The following is a 21,060-nucleotide window of genomic DNA, read 5'->3' on the forward strand; positions in this document are numbered from 1 at the left end:
TATTTAAAATAATTTCTGATCGTATGATATACAATAAATGAATATGATTTACAAATCTCCATAATTCTCACAAAGAAAATCCGATGATCGGATTCTAAAACTTGGGGTGGGTCGGTTCCAGCGACTCGTTTATTTGTCCGAGTGGGAGAAGACAGCCATAAATTTCATCAAAGCATGATTACGTGGATAACTGTTGGTAAATTAAATAAGACACGGACAGCTCTAGTTAGGTCATTCATTGTTTTCATAATCTATGCACCACTGGGTGGACCGACCCATGATTAATAGCATTCACGTTATTAACTTATTTATTGTTTGTTTACTCACATTAACTTTTCCACGTTTCGTATGGACTTGGATTGTCTGTTCTTCTCATTCCATATATTTTTTATCTTCTCTTATATTATGTGGTCATGGTTAAGTCATATTAGACCTGACAGTCGTGTTGTGTTTCTCGTGTTCGTGTTGTTTTGGTGTCATACTTGATAGCTTAACAGGTCGTGTCGTGTAATACCCGTTAAAGTAAATGGATAATATGATCCGATCCGAAATCAACCCTTTTAATATTATCAGGTAATATGACCCAACCCGTTACCCGTTAAGAAAAATATTTTTTAAATCAATAAAAATGAAAATGAAAAACATAATTTGACACAAAAAAATGTAAAACATAATATTAAATTAGTAAATACATACTAAATTTCGGAGTTTGCCCCTTAATGAAAATTGTAAAGCTTTTCATTATGAGTGATTACATTTTTCACACTTCTACAATAATTATTATTAATTTTATTAATTTTGCACTCAAATAAAAAATACTATTCATGAGATTTGGAGGGTTTTAAAAATCTAAACGACCATGTAATCATCGTCTAAGCGTTGAGGATGCAATTATGAAAATTTATTATGCTTTCACATATTTCAGACTTATCCATTAATGATTGTGAATTTTGTTTATTTTGAACTCCCTTAAAAATACTATTCATGAGACTTTGTATGGTTTTAAAAATTCAGACAATCATATACTCATCATCAAAGCGTAGATGATGCGACTACGAGCATTTGCATATTTTTTTCATATTTTTTGCACATGTAAATTAATTATTATAATTTTTTTAATGTGCTTAGTATTTTTAAATTACTTAATATTTTTATTTTTAATGTGTTTTATGATTTTTAATCTCAATCTTTGTGTCACATCCTGGCCCGGGCGGATCACTTCCCGGGTCCGCTCCACCACCATAGCACGATATTGTCCGCTTTGGGCTTACCATTCCCTCACGGTTTTGTTTTTGGGAACTCACGAGCAACTTCCCAGTGGGTCACTCATCATGGAATTGCTCTAGCCTCCTTCTCGCTTAACTTCGGAGTTCCTACGGAACCCAAAGCCAGTGAGCTCCCAAAAGGCCTCGTGCTAGGTAGGGATGGGAATATACATATAAGGATCACTCCCCTGGGCGATGTGGGATGTCACAATCCACCCCCCTTAGGGGTTTAACGTCCTCGTCGGCACACACGCGACCAGGGTTAGGCTCTGATACCAAATTGTCACATCCCGGCCCGGGCGGATCACTTCCCGGGCCCGCTCCATCACCGTAGCACGATATTGTCCACTTTGGGCTTACCATTCCCTCACGGTTTTGTTTTTGGGAACTCACGAGCAACTTCCCAGTGGGTCACCCATCATGGGATTGCTCTAGCCTCCTTCTCGCTTAACTTCGGAGTTCCTACGGAATCCGAAGCTAGTGAGCTCTCAAATGGCCTCGTGCTAGGTAGGGATGGGAATATACATATAAGGATCACTCCCCTGGGCGATGTAGGATGTCACACTTTGCCTATAATATACTATAAAAATAAATAAATAAATAAAACTTAAATTTTAAAATTTATATAGAATAATAATTAATAAATAATATATACATATTCATTATATCTATTGTATTTTATAGTAAGTTTTTTTTAGTAGTTTAAAAAAATTAAAATCATCAAAATAACTTTTTTCTTATCGTGTCGAAACAGGTTACCCGCATGTTACTTTCGTGTAAATCTATTAAGGACCTGTTATTAACGGGTTATTATCGTGTGACCCAATAATGACCCGATCAGTTATTGTGTTGATCCGAAATCCGTTATTTGTGTGTCGTTTACATGTCGTGTAAGAAATTGCCAGGTCTAAGTCACGTCAACATTTTATATTCCCATTACTTTTTGTTTTATTATTTTTATAAAAAAAATCAATATAAAATGTTGATGCGGCTTAACCATGACTACAGAAATAGGAGGGGATGAGAAATGTATGGGATAGGAAGGGCAGACAATCCAAGTCCGTCTCGTATTGTATGGGCCTGATTAGAGAAATGCTAAGATCATTTATAAAAGAGATGTCAAAAATGTCATATAGACATAGAGCTCGTTTGGATGTGCTTTTAAAATACCTGAAAGTGCTTTTGGTGAAAATGTTTTCAGAACCAATCTTTAGTAAAAATGCAAGTGATCCAGGAAAAGCACTTAAAGTGCTTCTTGGAAGAAGCACATAACTGGTGCTTCTTGTAGAAAGCACTTCAAGTGCTTTTGGAACCTAAAACAATTTTTTCTAAAAGCATTTTTAGTCATTTTAAAAGCACATCCAAATAAACCCATATAACGATAACAAATGATGTACTATTTACTCCAGCCAAGATGTCAATGATGACATGCCTAAGCTGACATGGACGATGTAAAATTTAAAGCTGCCTTCAAATTTGATTTTTGTTATTTCTAAAGGCATTCCAATTGTCTTACCTTAAATGCTAGCACAATTAAGTATTATTTTATTATTTTTAAACCAATAACAACCCAACTTTTATTATTTTTGTTTAAAAAAACATAAATAAAAAAAATAAATTTTTGGCATACCGGGTGGAAGGAAAATATTGACGATATGTCAAATTACTAAGTCAGTCATCAAATTTAAATTTGATATTTTGAATTTGACATCTTCTTTGTAGATGGTCTAAAAAGGCTCTTTTAAAAGTGAGACTCTCTATGAATTTTTTGTCGTCTTATGTTTTTGGCATAATGTTTTTATAATGTTGACACGAAAATTGTTATTAATTTATGAGGTGCCAGAGAGTTCACAAAGAGTCATAAATTGTTATTAAATTATGAGGTGCCAGAGAATTCATAAAGAGTCATACTTTAAGAGAGTATCACTAGCATTTGTCATCCAATTATCATTAACCCCAAACTTTTAGACATAGAAAGGGATGATTTGTTATTGTAATTATTTCATATCAGTAGCATTGCACACATGTATAATCATAAGCCCAAACGCCATATTATAGGATATCGACTGCTTGAAGAAGAGGTTCAGTTATTTTTCTTGTTAGTGGCAACGACTCGAATGTAACATGGTGGGTCATGAATTGGTTAAACATGGACTCTACAATGGAGGTTTTAATATATGGATGGAGGAGGAACCACTTTGGCTATCCCCCTTCCTTCAGTTTGATTTGAGAATGACAACTAATTGTAAGTGGTGAGCAAGTCGGTGAAGCATTATTTTTCCCTCTTCTTTGGAGGTTTTTAGTGAGGCTTCCCTTGCTCCCCCAAAATTCTTGTAATCTGTTTGTTTAACAGTAATGGAAATTTCAGTTATGATAAATAAAAAAAAATTAAAAATTAAAAAAAAAAAAAAGATAAAAAAGAAAGGCCATAACGTGGAATTGTTGTAAATGTCGGTAACACAATGCTACATGAATATGTAACGTTACGAATTCACCATAGGATGATATATTCACATTATCAGATTTAGGGTTTGTATGTATGACTGCAACATAATCCTATAATTTGAATGAATTTGTAATGTATTCACATTTTTGGGTTTAAGGTTTGTATATCAATGACTGCAATATACATAACTATAATTCAACTGAATTTGTTACACTACATTAACATGTCATCTTTTTTTCGACACGAGATGTTATTGTCTCACACAAACATTCATCGTAATTAATGGACCCTTGAATTGATAACAAATATTAGCCTAGTGCAACCTCCGGTTCAACATAACTTATGCATCGTGCCATTGCCAAAGTCCGTATCAAAACCTAGTTTAAAATCATCAACAAGAAAATCTTGCTGTTGAGAATGAATCTTACATTGATGAGATGAGGGACCTTGCATATGCTTATAAGTGAGTTGGATTACTCCCCGTATTGCCATGGTTTTATGGTGGAACATCAACTTCTTCACTCACTCAAACAACACTACTTAGTGCTACAATTTATGGAAAAAACACATTGCCAAGCTTACAATGCTCCTACAAACTAGGAACATTTCCTAAGAAATCTTACCTCTTATGTGTTAAGTGGCATCATGTGACAGCCCGTCCCGAAAATATCGAAAACGCACGTGTGAAAAGACAGTTTTGCCCCTAGTTCGATTTCGTTACGATTATTGGTTGTTTTTGTGTTGTGTTGGCATGTCTTTGGGCCACACACACACTCCCACACTTGCACCACCCTCTGTCCCTTTCCCTGTAAGTTCCTCGAGCCCCATTCCCTTCCTTCTTCTTTGAAAACGTACGGACACACACCCAAAACCTCTCAAACCTTTACAGATCGAGGGAACCAAGACCACATTCGAGCTCGTGAGGCTCGTGGGAACCCAACCATACCATTTTCAGGTAAGAATATCAACATTTTCACATCGATTCGAAGTTGTCCGATTTGAGTACTATTCATGCAAACGTAATTCCTCACGTTTTAGGGGAAATGAAGCTCGTAGGTAGCTTGGTGAGGTCCCAAGGAGTCTCGGAGTAGCTCGTTTGAAGAATTTGGACGTCGGGATCACCGTGTTCGAAGTTGGCCGGTTTTGGATTGTGTGGACAGGTATGATCTCGTAGTTTTTAACCCTTAAAAGTGGTATATCGTTGTTCTCCTAGGTCTAAGCTTCAATTTGGTGGTAATTTCATGAAATTTGGACGAAAAACGAACGAGATATTGAAGTTTTAAAATTTCCCAGTTTTCCGACGCCGGCGACGGCACCGGAGAATGGTCGGGGAAGAAGACGGAATATTCCGTCAAATCTGACGGAATATTCCTGACGCCGTTGACGGAATCCTTTAGAACTAACGGAATATTCCCTACGGCGTCAGTTGACGCCGTCAGCGTGCCAGGCACGTGCCTGCGTGTGGCCGGCGCGTGGGGGCGCGTGCGGCGGTGAAAAATTTTTCTAAAAATTTGGGTGTGTTCCTGAGGTTGTGTAGAGCACGTTGGTATATTCAATTGTCCATTTTGAGCAATGTATGAGAAGTTATTACGAAAGGAAGGTTATGTGCTTTAAAATTAATGTTTTTATAGTATTTTCGCATATAGGTGAGACGTATCCCGAGGACGAGCGTGGTCACTCGAGGCAGGGGGGCTACGACCTTTCCACTTATCAGTAAGTGGGCTTTTGGTTTTCCGTATATACCTATATACTTATAATTCCCAGAAATTTATATAAATGTTTATTAGTTATATGCCATTCCTTTTATATTATTGGTTATTATGCATGATTAGTTGCATATATGTTTATTTATATATTCATTTATATGTTTATATATATATATATATATATATATATATATATATTGGTGCTGTGGAGGCACAGGTAAGTGCCAGGTAAGTGTTATTTAACATTTGCATTAAATAGTGATTAGAGGTGCTTAGAGAGCTCATAACCTGCACCCCCGGTGTTAGTGCTTCCGCCCAGAGTAGGGCACAGTCCTTCACGTGTTGTTCACCTCCCGCACCACACGCTCAGCTTGGATCCAAGTTAGGTGCACAGTCCTGTCGTACAGACCACTTTAGGTGGTTCCGACTTGTAGGTGACCCGCGATTATTCGCACAGCCTTCACGTGATCGTAGCACTAGAGCGTTTATATGTATTACACCCAGGCTTGTCGTACAGACCACTTTAGGTGGTTCCGACTCGTGGGCAGGTTTAGTTATTGTGATTGAGATTTGAGCTCTAGATGCAGCCGTACAGGTCACGTTAGGTGACTCCGGCTGCCAGATTATGTATTATTGATGTGATTTATACCTGAGCACTTGCATTTCATTCTGAGGTTCCGACCTGGCATATTCTTGAGCATGTTTGGCATATCTATATATATACGTACATATGTTTATTTTCTGGGAAGTATACAAGTTTTACGGCGAGGGGTTAGAACTTATTTGTTAAATGGTTTTCGAAAAGCTTTGTTTTTGCCCACTCACGCTTTTGTTTTGCGCCCCTCCAGGTTCTAGCTGTTGAGTTGGTTTGGTGGTTTCCCAGAGGGCTTTCCCGGCATTTCTGACAGACGATCACCAGCGTATGTTCACCTTCGAGTGCACTGTTGTAACGCTATTTTAATTTGGACTGCTTTAGGCTTTCTGCTCTGAACTAGAGTCTCACCTACGCTAGCACTTATTACTTCTAACTTATGTATGCTAGTTTTCATTTATTCGTACTTTTACATTACTAGTTTATTAGCTTCCGCACTGTGCACATGGCTACGTCACTTCCACGTGGCGGCCAGCACGCCCTGATCTCGGTCGGGGTGTGTCACATTAGATGGTAATATTCTAGTTAGTTTTCTTTAGCTATTATTGAAGAGTTCTATAAAAGTTGTTATTTTTTAGAAGAGTGGTTAAATACATGTTACTTTAGCCGTTTGATAAAAGGGAACTTTAATGAAAAACTTCCGGTACTGTTTACTTTAACGAAAAACTATAGTTTTATATTAAAAAATCAATCTTGATACTATTCACTTTACCCTTTATTTTGTCATTATCGTTAAAACTCAAAGTTTTCAAGCATTTTTCATTAGTTTTCCTTTGATAAAAACTTACTTAAAAACTACATGGGTAAATGTCAAAATGATCCGAGCCGTCAAAATTTGATCTAACGGCTACAAACAGGAGACCCCTCTAAAGTTATAATAATTGTAGCTATTTGATCAATTTTGAACGGTCCGGATCAGTTGATCCGTGGGCTCAGATCCTTTGGATCCGGAGATCCTTATTAACCAATTACAATGCACAACATCAATTTCGTTTTACATTTAGAAAATTGTTGATATTTTGCTAAAATCCAACAAGTATTACTCAAAAATAGACTTGAAAAAAATTGTTACTTGTTGGAAAACTAACCGTTTGGGAGAAGGTAGAGAAAGGGCCGGCTACAGAAGAAAGAAGATTGAGAAGAACTTGAGGAATTATGTGTCTAATTACTCATGTTTAGTGTCTTTATTTATACTAATTATGATGAGTTTGTTGCCTACAAGTAATACAAGTTGTACAGGAAAATGATCTTCTAGATCCTATTGATTTCCTATTTCTAGCTACGCAATCACACTAGTTTATAATCGGATTCGTTCAATTTCTTAATCTTCAATTCAAGATCATCTTTAGAAAAATCTTGGAGATCATTCGGTCTTTCAAATGTATCAAATAAATAAACTATCATCGTAAATATGTTATTTGGACTGATATTGTAGATTTATTTCATACATTTGGTGCATAAATAATGTTTGATTCTAATTATTTTTCCTAGAGGTGAATAAGAAATTGAGGGAATTCCATTGTTATATTTATACGACAAAGATATGTTACTCCCAGTGTATGAGATATGTGCATTCTTCCATGAAGGATGCAAGTATTTTCCGTACTATAACGTAGTAAAATTCATAAAAGACTTTTTAGTCAAAATGGTACATGAGATTAACATAACTTCTCACTTTGATTCATGAGATTTGAAATCGAGTAGTCCTTAAGTTTGTTCACCGTCAACCATTTTGATAATTCAGTGAAAATTTTCTGTTAAATAAGAACTAAAATAACAAAATGATCCTTAATATAATAAATAATGAGTCAAAATGATTTGATAAACTTGAAGGTATTTTTGGAAAATGATTTGGACCTTCATTTTTTTTCTTTGTTTATTTTGTCATTTGGGTCGAACCAAATAAACAACAATAAACGACAGTTTAGACGAAGGGCGCTGAGAAGGCGGTGGAAAAGCCAACGACTTGAATCATTGAATCGGAATAAAACACTTAACAGCTTAACCCTAAACTTTTTTACGGACCACGCAGACCAAGTATATTTGTAATAGTTTCACTCTCGTTGCAAGCACGTGAGATGCACTCACGTCTTGGCAAAAGTGCTTTTCTTCCCTCGTTCAACCCTTTTTATATGTTTATGTTTTTTTTTTTAATTATTCTCCAATTTATGTTAGAAAAATACCAAGAATACTTTATCAAAAGGGAGACTCTTCGTGGTTGCTCCATCACCTCATGCTTTTTGACAAAATTTTTGTGCTTACATTATAAAATATTGTTCAAACAATATGAGGTGGCGCCACTTAGTATTACGGTCTAATGTTATTCTTATTCACTTGTAAGTGAGAGGTTTTAAGTTTAATTCTCGTCAAAGGTGAATTTGAACCATATTTTTGCTAGCCCATTGTGAAACTAAACTCATCTCCTCCCCTTAATATAAATAATATTGTCTATTCAAAAAAAAAATAATGTGGTGACGGAGAGTCCCATTTTGAGAGTCTCCTTAGCATTTCTCTTTATGTTAACATGGTCTAAAATTAGACGTGGTTTCATTACACTTAAAATGTTAATAAAACTTTTTATTAACAAGAGCAGGATAATTTACCCAAAATTAATTTAAATTATGAGGAGAGGGAGATGGAGGAAAGCTTGAATTCAATGCGTAGTGGGATGAAGAAAAGTGTTCTATCCACAATTATTATCCACCACTTTCCAACAAATTATTGTTCTATCCACAACTATAATCCACGACTTTTTAACAAAATACGTTAATTCTTTCTATGTAAATGAAATCAAGTATGAACCATAAGTTATAAATTGAATCCTAAGCCACTTAGTATTATAGGTGAGTGATATTCGATATCAATTTATCTTTTCACTTTTTAGTGTAAATACATCATTGTATACAAAAAAACTCAATTCCATAAAAAAATGCAAGGATTCCAAATTATTTTCATCACTGAAAGTAATATTAAAAATGTCACAAATTCTCATCTTCTCTTTTCTGTTAATAAAATAGTCACGTAGTAAAAAATTTTGTAAGCAAAAAGAAAAACCAAATATGATAGAAACTATAATATTACAAATGGAGAAGGCGATTAATGCCAATTTGGCCAAAAATGGAAATGAATTATTTCAATATTGTGACAAGTAAAACACTGAAGAAAACGATGCATGAATTGAAATAGAAAATTTTTGAAATTGTCTAAAGATAGAAAATTTCTAGACATTTAGGATTTAGTGATATTTTCCCTCGCTTTTGGCAAAACATATCTCTAATTTGAGTCATGCACCCCTTATAGAAAACAAAAAAAATTCTAAAGGAAATTATTATTGGCACTTTAAAATCTCATTTCGTACTCTAAACTTTTTATAATTAGAAAGAAAAATACACTTATGAGGAATGTAGATTAAATTTTTTGAAGTTTTAATAACAGTTCAATTTCTGAAAATAGTAAAATTAATTAGTTAAGTTGATTAAGGCAGAGACGGCGCGTGGGAAAGATGGTGAAAGATAAGAATGTCTTTTATGCTTTAGGCCTGTACAAACCACAGAGTCTGTCTTTTCTCTTTCACTGGAAGCTGGTGTTACCGCTGCTGGACACTCCCCCTTCTCACTCTACCAATTTTTTCTTTTTTTTTTACTCAATTTTTTATTTATTTATATTATTCGAGGGATTTGATGTTAATATTTGTTTAATTTTTGTATTCTCTTAAACTCTCCAACTCTACGTCTCTCTCCAGCCCCTGGGAGCCATTGATCCATGTCCTTCCTTCTCCAAATGCCCTGAATAATTTTCTAGGGTTTCCAGTAAAGGAGGCATTTTCAGTAGGAGGGTGCTTTGTCTTGAAGGTACTCAACATTCTGCGGGTTGTGCAAAAAGGTTTGGACTTCTTGGAAATTGGGGTTTTGTTTGTTGTGAATTTGTGGGTATTTTTATTAGCATTGAGAGTTTGCATTCTATGTGGAAGAACTGGCATTTTGAAGGTTTTATGTGCTCAATTTAACTTACTATGGTGAAAGATAGAAGATTTTCAAGATTCTAGGGTTTGGGTTTCTGAAATTGTGGGTTTTGCTTCTTGCAAAAGTGTGACTTTGGTGGGTTTGTGAAGGGGTGGATTCATACATTTGGTGCTTGTTGGATTATATACATTGGATGAGTTGAATTCTGGGTTTTGGTTAGGATTGTGTGGTAAAAATGCAAGATTTCTGAGGGTGAGAACAGTGGTTCTATAGGAGGGCATTGTTGGGGGTGGTTTTGGTGCATAATGGGTTGCATTTATTGTAAGCCCTCTGCAATTGAGGATAGCAAGGAGAGCCCCAGAGAGAGATTGTCCAACAAGGGGGCATCAGACTCGCGGACGACGAGGGTTGCTTCCTCAAGGAGGGAGGAAACTTATCGGCCGAAAGATCGATATGATGGCGATGGTGGGAGAGCAATGTTGACTGATACGCAAGTGAATGGGCCTGTTCGATCGCAAGGTGAGAATTTCGAAAGGAAGAGGGAAAAGATGGAGTATGTTGTTGCTCAACATCCTGGGATTGGTATCATTCCAAAAGCTGCAGAAGGGGAGCAGGTTGCAGCAGGGTGGCCCTCCTGGCTAGCTGCAGTGGCTGGAGAGGCCATCAAGGGATGGGTACCCCGTCGTGCGGATTCATTTGAGAAGCTAGATAAAGTATGCTTCTTTTCTTGTTTCGTTCTCAAGTAGCTTTATGGTGCAAGAAAAATCTGCATTATTGAGATTGAATTTGGTATTTTCTATTTCATTGGAATCTGTTTCCTTGTGGTTCATAACTAATTGAGGAACAAGGTTTACTAAGTAGCCAATTTAATGTTGGGGTTGAGGGCAGTAGTATTATTATTACTTATTAGTATTGACAAGTTTAAGAATGTTGCGTCAAGGTATACAGTATACTTATGAATAGGCACATGGAATTCATATGGTGCAAAATTCACTCTTTAGTTCTCCTACGTCTTTGGTAATTGTAAAAACTTTTAAAAGAAAAAGGCAATGGAAAACTTGGAGCTAAGGGCTAGTGTACACAGAAGCTTAAAGCATTGTTTATTAAAAATCATTTGACATGGGTGACTTGTTCAAGCATAACAGTTTTAAGGTAGTAGTTGGTTCTGCAAGTTATGAATGGAATTATCGGCACTTGTAGGATTTTGTTAATTTTCACTTAGGTAGGTTGGTTTTACAGTTTTATGTTTTGGGTACTCTATTGGATGCTGTTTGGTTGCTATGCTTATATATGTATCTGATTTTCACAATAACATTGAGAAAAGGAAAAGGTTTATGACATATAATAAATACCAAATCGCTCTATTCAGTTCTTTCCTCTGTGATATGATATCTCTGTTTTCGGTTATTTTCCTTGGTGCTATCTCTTTACACTTCCATATTAGCTGGCTTTGGTTGTGTCCTAATATTTATATTTTGCAGATTGGTCAGGGAACTTACAGTAATGTTTATCGGGCCCGTGATCTTGATCAAAAGAAAATTGTTGCCTTGAAGAAAGTGAGGTTTGATAACCTGGAGCCTGAGAGTGTTCGCTTTATGGCAAGGGAAATTCACATTTTACGAAGGCTTGATCATCCAAATGTTATAAAACTAGAAGGTCTAGTTACTTCAAGGATGTCTTGCAGCTTGTACCTTGTGTTTGAGTACATGGAGCATGATTTGGCAGGGCTTGCTTCACACCCTGGTCTGAAGTTTACAGAAGCACAGGTACTTGGTCGTCTTCTTTCCTTCTTATACTAAAGTAACAAGTTACTGCAGGTTTTTCGTCGGTTCTTGCTTTCTGTATCTGCATGATGTTCATGTTATGAACTTTCTCTCACCAGCATCCATTGATGCTACTGGTATTTTGTTTACTTTGACACTTGTGTAGTTGTGTGAATGCTATCCTCCAGTTTCATTTCACTTATGTATATAGACTACATGACTTATGGTATGCTAGTATCAAGACTGTTCAGTTGGATGGATGATTGAGGTTTAATTGATTTATTGGCAGGTTAAATGTTACATGCAGCAACTGTTATGTGGACTTGATCATTGTCACAGTCGTGGTGTTCTGCATCGTGATATTAAAGGTTCCAACCTTTTAATTGACAACAGTGGCATGTTGAAAATCGCAGACTTTGGTCTGGCAAGTTTGTTTGATCCTTGTCAAAATCAACCTTTGACAAGTCGTGTTGTAACTCTATGGTATCGTCCACCTGAGCTTCTGCTTGGTGCTACATACTATGGGACAGCTGTGGATTTGTGGAGTACAGGTTGCATAGTTGCTGAACTGTATTCTGGAAAGCCTATTATGCCTGGAAGAACTGAGGTATTTAGAGTTTTTTTTTTTTTTTTCTTATGGGCATGTAGAGTTGATGCTCTTCACTGATTTTTATCTTCCAACTATTTGGTAGCACAAACGCGCGCACACATGTTTCTGCTTTTAAATTGAATACTTTCTAGTTGGTGGAAGAATAAGAAATCAGCTAATAACCTTTCTTATTTAGTGGAAATCACCATAATGAATCATCTTCATAAATGTGTGCCGTAAACTTGCTTCCATCCTTATTCCTGATCCAGTTTGTTGTGATTTTACAACATGAACCTAGTGGTGGCATCTTGCATGTCTGTCTTGTGGCTCTCTGAATTGTTGTTCCTGTTAGGTTCATTATACACTACGAAGTAGTTTGAGTGTAAAATTTCAGATTATTCTTCCCCTTTCTTAGAAATGGTTTGTTAGATGTGAGATGGCTCTTTAGAGGTGGCTTTGTAAGTAACCTCATTGGGCCATGCCACCATGAAGGCTTTGTGGTTTTAGCTGGTAGGTTAGGGATAGTTTATGTACTGTTTCTGTTTGCATTCCAGTTGCTCAATTTCTCTGTGCCCTTGTAGTCATGCCGACTTTGTAATTATTAGGATGTCCCCTTTCTGTTTTTTACATTCAGAATCTCATATGCTTCTCTAAGATGTAAGTGTTGTGCAACTAAATAACCGGATTTTGTGGATTTTTACCTTGTAGGTGGAGCAGTTGCATAAGATTTTCAAGCTTTGTGGCTCACCTTCTGAAGAGTATTGGAGAAAATCAAAGTTGCCTCATGCAACCATATTTAAACCCCAACAACCTTATAGACGTTGTGTGGCAGAAACTTTTAAAGATTTCCCTGCACCAGCTTTAGCACTTATGGAGACCCTTCTTTCTATAGATCCTGCAGACCGTGGATCTGCAGCTTCTGCTCTCAAGAGCGAGGTTTGGATATTAATTTATTTCCAATTTAATGTTTTCTAAACAGGCATTATTTTTTCTGCAGTCTTTCTTTTAACTCGATATCTTCTTTGACACCATTCTATGTGTGCCTCACTGCTTGTGCATGCTTACATCTGCGGTAGAGCAGTAGATATGTTGTGCTTTCCATCTTTTGCCTGTGGTATTTTTGAAAGTACAACTTTACTGTGTTCAAGTCCACTTTTCATTGAGTTCACTCATTTAACGTCGTCTCTACTTTTATGCCATGTAATGGTAGCTAATTAGTAGCTCTGGAGATCATGTTAAGCAAACCACCAGATTGCAGCAATTTTTTTTGGTTTTTCCTGACTCTGCTTTTAAAGGCTACAATGTGTATTTTAATTGGCAGGAACATTTGATAACTCTCTTCTGCATTAATAACTATTTAGATTTTAGAATCATCCTATCTCTTTATGAGTTATTCTCCCATAACTTTGGTTGTATTTCTCATATGTTATCTTTTTGTTTCCTTATTTTTCACAGTTCTTTACAACAAAACCTCTTCCTTGTGATCCATCAAGTTTGCCAAAGTATCCTCCAAGCAAAGAGTTTGATGCTAAAGTACGGGATGAGGAAGCTAGAAGGTGAATGTTGTTGCATAAATTAGTAACTGACACTTAACTACAAGTAGAATTTTACCGTTTCTCAATTTATAGTTGCAAGGAAGTTGCACAGTTGGACCACTAGCGTGTGTTTATATATATTATATCTAGATTCTACACACATTTTAAAGTACTTACATTTGTGGCATGAGTAGTTCAGTCCCAACAATAACAAAACAAAGCCTTATCCCTCTAAGTGGGGTCGATTGTATGAATCCTAGAATGCCAATGTGCTAGGATTTTCTCCAAGTGTTCCGTTGGCCTCCCAAAAAAAAAAATGAAAATCCTAGAAAACACTGGATTTTCTCCAGTGTCGGACAGACTTGATGCATGATACCTGTGGGTGAAGTTGTTCTTTTGTGATTTTACTAAAGCTTCCGTGTAGGGGTTCTTTTGTTCTTAACATCAAATAATGGGAAACTATCTAAACCTAAACGTAATGGAATGAGTAGGCTTTGGTATTTAATAACTGATCTCATACGAGTCTGGACACTGGAGTTTCCCTAAAGCACCCTAGTTTTGTACAATTTTTCGTTGGTTGGGGCTGTGTACGGTTGTGATTTAGTCTCATTTATGAAGTGCATTAGTATAAAACCATTTATTATTTCTGTGTACATGCTTACACACTGATGGTTTTTGGTTGAATTCTGTCTACTCATTTCTCAAGATTTAATTTGAGTATTGTGAACCTGATATAAAGTTTGGTCCTATATGTATAGTTTTTTCCTCTTCTATTTTTAACATTGTTAATGTGGGTGGTGTATATAGTAACAATCTTTTTCCACACATTGGTAGACAAGGAGCAGCAGGGAAGGGCCAAAGGCTTGACCACGAAAGGAGAGGAACAAGAGAGTCTCGAGCCATACCAGCACCTGATGCTAATGCTGAATTAGTCATGTCAATGAAGGTAACCTGATGTTATTTTAACTAAAAACACTCACTTGGCTCCATCATTGATTTATGTTCTAACCTTTTATGTATGATGATATTTATGTGTTGCCTTTCTTTTCTGTTTTTTACATGAACTTGCAGTATTTAATTGACATATTCAATGCACTTTTATTGCATAGAATCTGCCAGAAAATATCTTATATATTTTCTCTTCTACTTCTTTAAAAATCATGTCTTTTTTTCAAGTTTTCTACTATGAAAGGGGGCTTTTATGATCAACCCAAATTTTTCCTTGAGTTATATATACCCGTGCTTAGCTTGTGATTTCTACCAATGTGATTAACTCAACATAACATTGATGGTCTTGTTAATTACAGACTTGCTTTTCTTCAACTACGGAATAATGTATTTTTCAGCTGTGAAATAATTTCTTTCACCTATAATCTTGCGTGATCCAAATTGCATGTTATTATTCAATGCAAGAAATTGTTGGACTCAAATTTCTCTTGGAGACCCTTTGTTGTAAATTATTCAGTATTGTTTATGATATTACATTCATATGGGATATATATCTCAATACAAGGGGTTTTCTTGTTACAGAAAAGACAAGACGGTTCTAAGAGCCGGAGTGAGAAGTTTAACCCTCATCCAGAAGAAGTAGCTTCTGGCTTTCCAATTGATCCACCTAGGCTATCACAAGCCGTAGATGCAAGTGTAGAACATCATGGACATAATCATAAGCGAGCTTCCCATTCAGGGCCATTGGCTCACCGGGCTGCATGGGCCAAGTCTACTAAGAACCCAGATGATGCTCCAAAGGTTTCAACTGGAGCTGACTTGTCAGCAATGTCAGGTTTAGTGGTAGCAAGGAGGAGTATGTTTTCTGAAGAACGCAGAAAAAGGTCTAGTTCTTCACAAATGGAAGTTCCAAAAGCAATAGGCACGTTTCCGGGTTCCTTCAAGGAGGCATCAGATCCCCTACAACAGGATCAAAAGCAGGTCATTGCAGGTTCTCATCAAAAAGAAGATATTCGAAGCAACAAAGATCCAATTATTGTGAGTACCTGAACTCAAGCCTTTTCCCCTATGATGGGGTTTCCTCGTTGATTTATAATCGCTTGTGTAAAGTAACCTCAAGAGTGTGTGTTTTGTTTTAATTTTGATTTGTGGTTCATAAGCTATTCTTTATGGTTTATGTTTCGTTTTTTTTATTTTTTATTTTTATTTTTTATTCTTATTGCCCAATACATCACTTTTTATTTCTGGTTACTTCAGGTTGGTTACGGATCAAGGGGTCACAAAATGCACTACTCAGGTCCGTTGCTAGTCCCCTCTGGCAACGTGGATCAGATGCTGAAGGACCACGATCTCCAGGTCCAGGAAGCTGTTAGACGAGCACGCCTAGACAAGGCAAAGGTCAGAAAATTTCACGCTGAGGCGAACCAAATATCCACCAATTCATTATTTGTTTCCGGTCGTTGAGCTGGCATAAGTAGACCCGAAAGCAGAGCATCAGCAACAGGAAAATCACCGCAGATAAAATTGCTGGTTTTCTCTTGTGAAATGTGAGTTATTCATTGGTGGGGGGTGCCTTTATTTTTTTTGTATAGGGGGCCGGCACTCGTGGAAGAATAGCCGGTGCCCATTTTTAACTAAGTTTATAGCACACGCTCGCTCGCTCTCTCGCCCTCTCACCTGTATCGTTTTCCCTCCTTTGCTGCTGAAAATATGGCCCATTCTTGTAGAGCTTGTTATAAGCCATAAGCTGTAGAGTATGTGGGAAATATGAAAATTGTGTTTTGTGATGGAAAAGAGTAATTTCCTTGTGCTGTTATAACCACCTTCCCCTTTGTCAACTTTATTTACTTTTTGGATAGAAAATGGGGAAACGGTGAATCTGTTTACTCTTTTGAGTTCACATTTATAATTCTCACTTTCGCATGTAATCATGATTAGTCCCCATTTTCTTACAGCTTGACTGGAATTCTAATAACAGATGCTGCATAATTTCCTAATCCTTTGATTTTTGAGTAATATATTATCTTGAAAATAGAGACGACCTAGATGATTACATCAAGACTAGTGCTTACCTAAATTTTTGTTGGGTAGATTGGCACTATAAGGTTGAAAAATGTAATTGGCTGCGTATGACTTCTTGTCATGGCTAACTTAGCTACGTCTAAGTTCGCTCTTGTCGTGGGCATCGAAAGTCCAAGCCTGCACACTCCTTTTCTCCTTATGCACATCCTATTTTTTCAATCCTTGATTCTCCTTTGGTTTTCTTAATCTAAAGGTCGGAAATAAATAAGAGTGTGTAAAGAAGTATGCGGAAATCAGATCCCAAGTCGGCATGCTTGTTCACTCTGGGTTTTTACCACACAAATGTTGACTTGGAAAAGTTTGGTTTAATTCAATTTTGTTGCTTCTGGAAGGCAAGGCAAGTTCTATATATTTTGACTGCAGGATGATGCAGAAGACTCATAGCTTACTGCAGGTGCCATAGAATTCAATGGAGTCCCTTCAATTAATTGTACTATTCCTAACCACCCTCTTTCTCCTCCAATCAAGTTTTGCAGTTGATTTCTCCTTCACTGGTTTCAACTCATCTGATATCTTGCTCTATGGAAATGCAACCACAGATTCTGGTGTTCTCTCTCTCACAACCAACACCACATTTTCCATGGGCAGAGCTCTCTACAATGCCAAGGTTCCCACAAGGTATCCAGATTCCATAAACCTTTTGCCTTTTACCACCTCTTTCACCTTTTCCATAGCCCCATACGAGGACTCTGTCCCTGGCCACGGATTCGTCCTTGTTTTCGTTCCCTCTCCAGGCATCCAATCCGCCTCTCCATCCCAACATCTCGGCTTCTTGAACAATACCAATAACGGTAACCCCAACAACCACGCTTTTGGGGTCGAATTTGATGTGTTCCAGAACAAAGAATTCGGTGACATCAACGATAATCACGTCGGCGTTAACGTCAATTCTCTAATTTCTCTGGCTTCTTACAACGCTGGATACTGGCTTGGTGACGGCAGTAACATTACTGACTTGTCTTTCAAGGAAATAAAGCTGAGTAGCGGAGACAACTATCAAGCTTGGATTGAGTACTGGAATTACCAGCTCAGCATAACATTGGCTCCTGAAAATGTGAAGAAGCCTGAGAGGCCTTTGATTAGTGTTCCTCTTGATCTCACTCAAGTTTTTCTTGATGAAATGTATGTTGGTTTCACTGCATCAACCGGCCAACCAATTGAAGATCATAAAATTCTGAACTGGAGCTTCAATAATTGAAGCTAGTATAATATTTAGAGTATTTCGTCGATGTACTCTCTGAACTTGTAGATTGCTTTTAATTTTACACTTTTTTTTTTTTTAAAGAATAAATGGGACTCGAACTATTAAAAAAAAAAAAGCCAATTACCTCCGTGCCGTCATATTTCCTATATAGTGCTACATCCAATGTATTTATCTTGAATATGTGTGTTGGAAGATTTGTACCTTCAGAAACAAGTAGGGTTCATGACATGCCTCATTAACCTAGCTTAATGGAGGCATGAAATATTTGTTTCTTGTTTTGATTTTGATTTTGTAAAAGTTGATGGTATTGTAAAACGATTATAATTCTGTCCTTATTCGTGCATGATCTTTGTGATTTTATATTTGACATTTTTTTTTTATTCAGACGATATTCTATTATAAACTATTATAATTTACAAAACAAAAAATTTGAATTTAGTGCAAGAAGATGTGAGCATACTACCTAAGCCAAACGTAACATTTCACATTTGCTGTGTTTGCCATTTCTAAAGTAGCATTTGTTGCATACGGCCCAAAGGCCACTAAACAAAACATTTGAATGTTACTAGAAATTATGCCCGCGCGTTGCTGCGGGAATCAGCTATTTCAAACGTAATCGAATGGATAAAACACATTTAAGTTGAATAAATGTAAGACAATTATGAACAAACAGAGAGATACATGAGTGAATGAGGCCGGTAAGATAATCAATTTTGCTTTTATACACATTTAAGTGAGTTGGCATATAAACACATTGCACAATGAGTGGGAAGAAACTGTACGTGTTTGATTAGAAAGAGATGGTTTCCAAAAAACTTCTGTTTACTTAAGAAACAGAAGAAACATTTAGTTCACACATATAACATGTGTCCTGTAGTGTAGGCAGGTAGTTCAACAGGAAATATAACATAGAAAGTGTTGAGGGCTTGTTCAAGTAGCTAATTTTTGAACCACAATTGTTCAAAGGCAAAAAAACAGAAAAGTCTGTTTTCATATGAAACTGAAGAAACAGAAGCAAACTGCAGTTTACACATATTTTGCCTCTGCAGTTAAGACGACAAAATATATGCTCTGCAACCTACATACCTCACTTAGCAGATAGCAAAACACAGGAAAAGTGGTGTTTGCACAAGTAAGTCGTCAACCATAGATGTTAAAACAAAAAAATATGCAGCATGGTGTGTAGCATTCAATCACGGAGAGCATGGCTGTTCACTTTTTCTGGGACCGAAGATCTTCCACACTATAGCAAAAAACATCAATCATAATGTAACAAAGCCAGCCATTATGAATGCTATTCAAGCATGTGTGCAAACAACAAATTGTAAGTTACCTATCTTTGTTTTTTTGGGCTGAGTTTTTGTTTTGAGGGCAGCAATTGGAACTTTGTCGGCAGGTTTGATCTTGGGGACAACCAGATTGTGGAATTCTGCAGCAATTCTGTCAGCATTTGTTGTGGTTGTTTGCTTGGTGCGAGGTTTTTTGCTATGAATGAAAGCAAAATTGATAAGGGTAAAGATAAGCGTGATAGTTATGGAAAAGAGTGCGAAACAGTGGTTGACACCTTTTCATGATTACAAACATATATCCAAGAGAAGCAAGTACGGTTAATAAGATTGACAGATGAGAGCATCACTCGTAAGGAAAAGTTTACCTGGCTGATGTGTTTGGTTGATCAGGGAACAACGTTCTTTTCAAAGTCCTAGCGGCTGCAATTGATCGGGGTTGTTGATCCAATGGTTGGGAAGGTGTCAATGGGGCAGAGTGACTTGATTGATATTTTTTTTTTTTGCTGTGGTGGGAGTGGGCGTTTGTGGTTTGATTGAGGGGATTGCTGGCTCGGACAGTGGCTTATCTTCAAGCAATCCGTGAACATTGAAATGTCTTTCCAAAGTTGCTGTTCTGATTTCCAAAAGAGACTTGAAATGTTTTTGATTGGCCCACCAAATTTGCAAGAATGGTGGCGCCACAAAAGGATCGTCATATCCTTCTTCCATCATCGAAGTGTGGCAAGAAACACAAAGTATTTTTTCGGCGTGTCTTCCTATCATGAGGAAATTGTGTTGATTTGTGTTATCTTCCACAATAACATCAATTTTGAAATTGTGCAAGAGGAGGATATTCTTGTGTTAGACAACCATGACTACTAATGTCAATCTTGTGAGCAATCTAGAAAATGCATTAGGATCATCATAATGCAGGGTATCCATGAATAGCATGGACAGAAAGACACATAGATCATTTAGATGGATATCACTCAACATGAATAAGTTATGCAAACTAAAGAGCGTTTATTGAAAAGTTTTAGTTAACGAAATCTGCAACAACAAAGTATACATCATTTGTTGCCCACGTAAACTCCACAGTTGCAAGGGTCAAACAACAGTCAAAGTACAGTGGGGATGGAGACTACCCCAAAGTTAATTGCATGCATGCATTGAGATCGCAAACCAAAGATCAATTAAGGCATGATAGCGATTGCAAAAGCATATGCCGGCTGGATAAACGTATGTGTTTGTGCTTTTACATAAAAGTGAATTAAAGATGTCGCAAATTTAACCATCAAGTATAAAGATATATCGAAAGACACCGTTTGACATAGAAAAATTAATGATTTATAAACATACAAATGGTAGTTTCATGAGATATTCAGAGTCTTTCTATAAAGTTGAAAGAGATATGTAACGGTAGGTTTATCACATGTTGAAATTTGTTGCTGCATAGAATATTATAAGCATACAAACATTATTTTGTATGAATTTTATAACCATTAGAAATAAAAAATGGAGTCAGCAAATTAGTATAAGGAGTGGATGAAAAACAGATGCGAAATAATATTACCATGGTTCGGGTAATTTATTCAATAAACCATGTTCATTGCACTCAAACGATCCATGTCTTTTTTACA

The 21,060-nt window shown here is 36.7% G+C and overlaps 2 protein-coding genes and 1 long non-coding RNA gene across 3 annotated transcripts; 2 read left to right on the forward strand and 1 right to left on the reverse strand.

The window, feature by feature from the left end:
• Positions 1-10,126: 10,126 nt before the first annotated feature.
• LOC103933116 (probable serine/threonine-protein kinase At1g54610) lies at positions 10,127-16,863 on the forward strand. Its single transcript, XM_009342767.3, has 8 exons — positions 10,127-10,744; positions 11,513-11,797; positions 12,084-12,401; positions 13,092-13,319; positions 13,839-13,939; positions 14,753-14,864; positions 15,449-15,904; positions 16,124-16,863. The coding sequence occupies exons 1-8, from the start codon at positions 10,337-10,339 to the stop codon at positions 16,328-16,330; spliced, it is 2,115 nt and encodes a 704-aa protein (XP_009341042.1). The 5' UTR covers positions 10,127-10,336; the 3' UTR covers positions 16,331-16,863.
• A 494-nt stretch (positions 16,864-17,357) lies between these two features.
• Positions 17,358-18,146, forward strand: LOC103933533 (L-type lectin-domain containing receptor kinase VII.1-like). The gene has a single exon (XM_009343225.1). The coding sequence runs from the start codon at positions 17,358-17,360 to the stop codon at positions 18,144-18,146; it is 789 nt and encodes a 262-aa protein (XP_009341500.1).
• A 750-nt stretch (positions 18,147-18,896) lies between these two features.
• LOC125478657 lies at positions 18,897-20,708 on the reverse strand. The gene is made up of 3 exons (XR_007259441.1): positions 19,807-20,708; positions 19,486-19,637; positions 18,897-19,395 (listed from the first exon to the last, which is right to left on the reverse strand). It is a non-coding gene; the product is annotated as an uncharacterized LOC125478657 (long non-coding RNA).
• Between the last annotated feature and the right edge of the window lie 352 nt (positions 20,709-21,060).

Source organism: the organism of the source record quoted next, unplaced genomic scaffold (genome assembly GCF_019419815.1).
Source record: "Pyrus x bretschneideri cultivar Hongxiangsu unplaced genomic scaffold, Pyrus_bretschneideri_v1 Contig25, whole genome shotgun sequence".
NCBI classification, from domain to species: domain Eukaryota; kingdom Viridiplantae; phylum Streptophyta; class Magnoliopsida; order Rosales; family Rosaceae; genus Pyrus; species Pyrus x bretschneideri.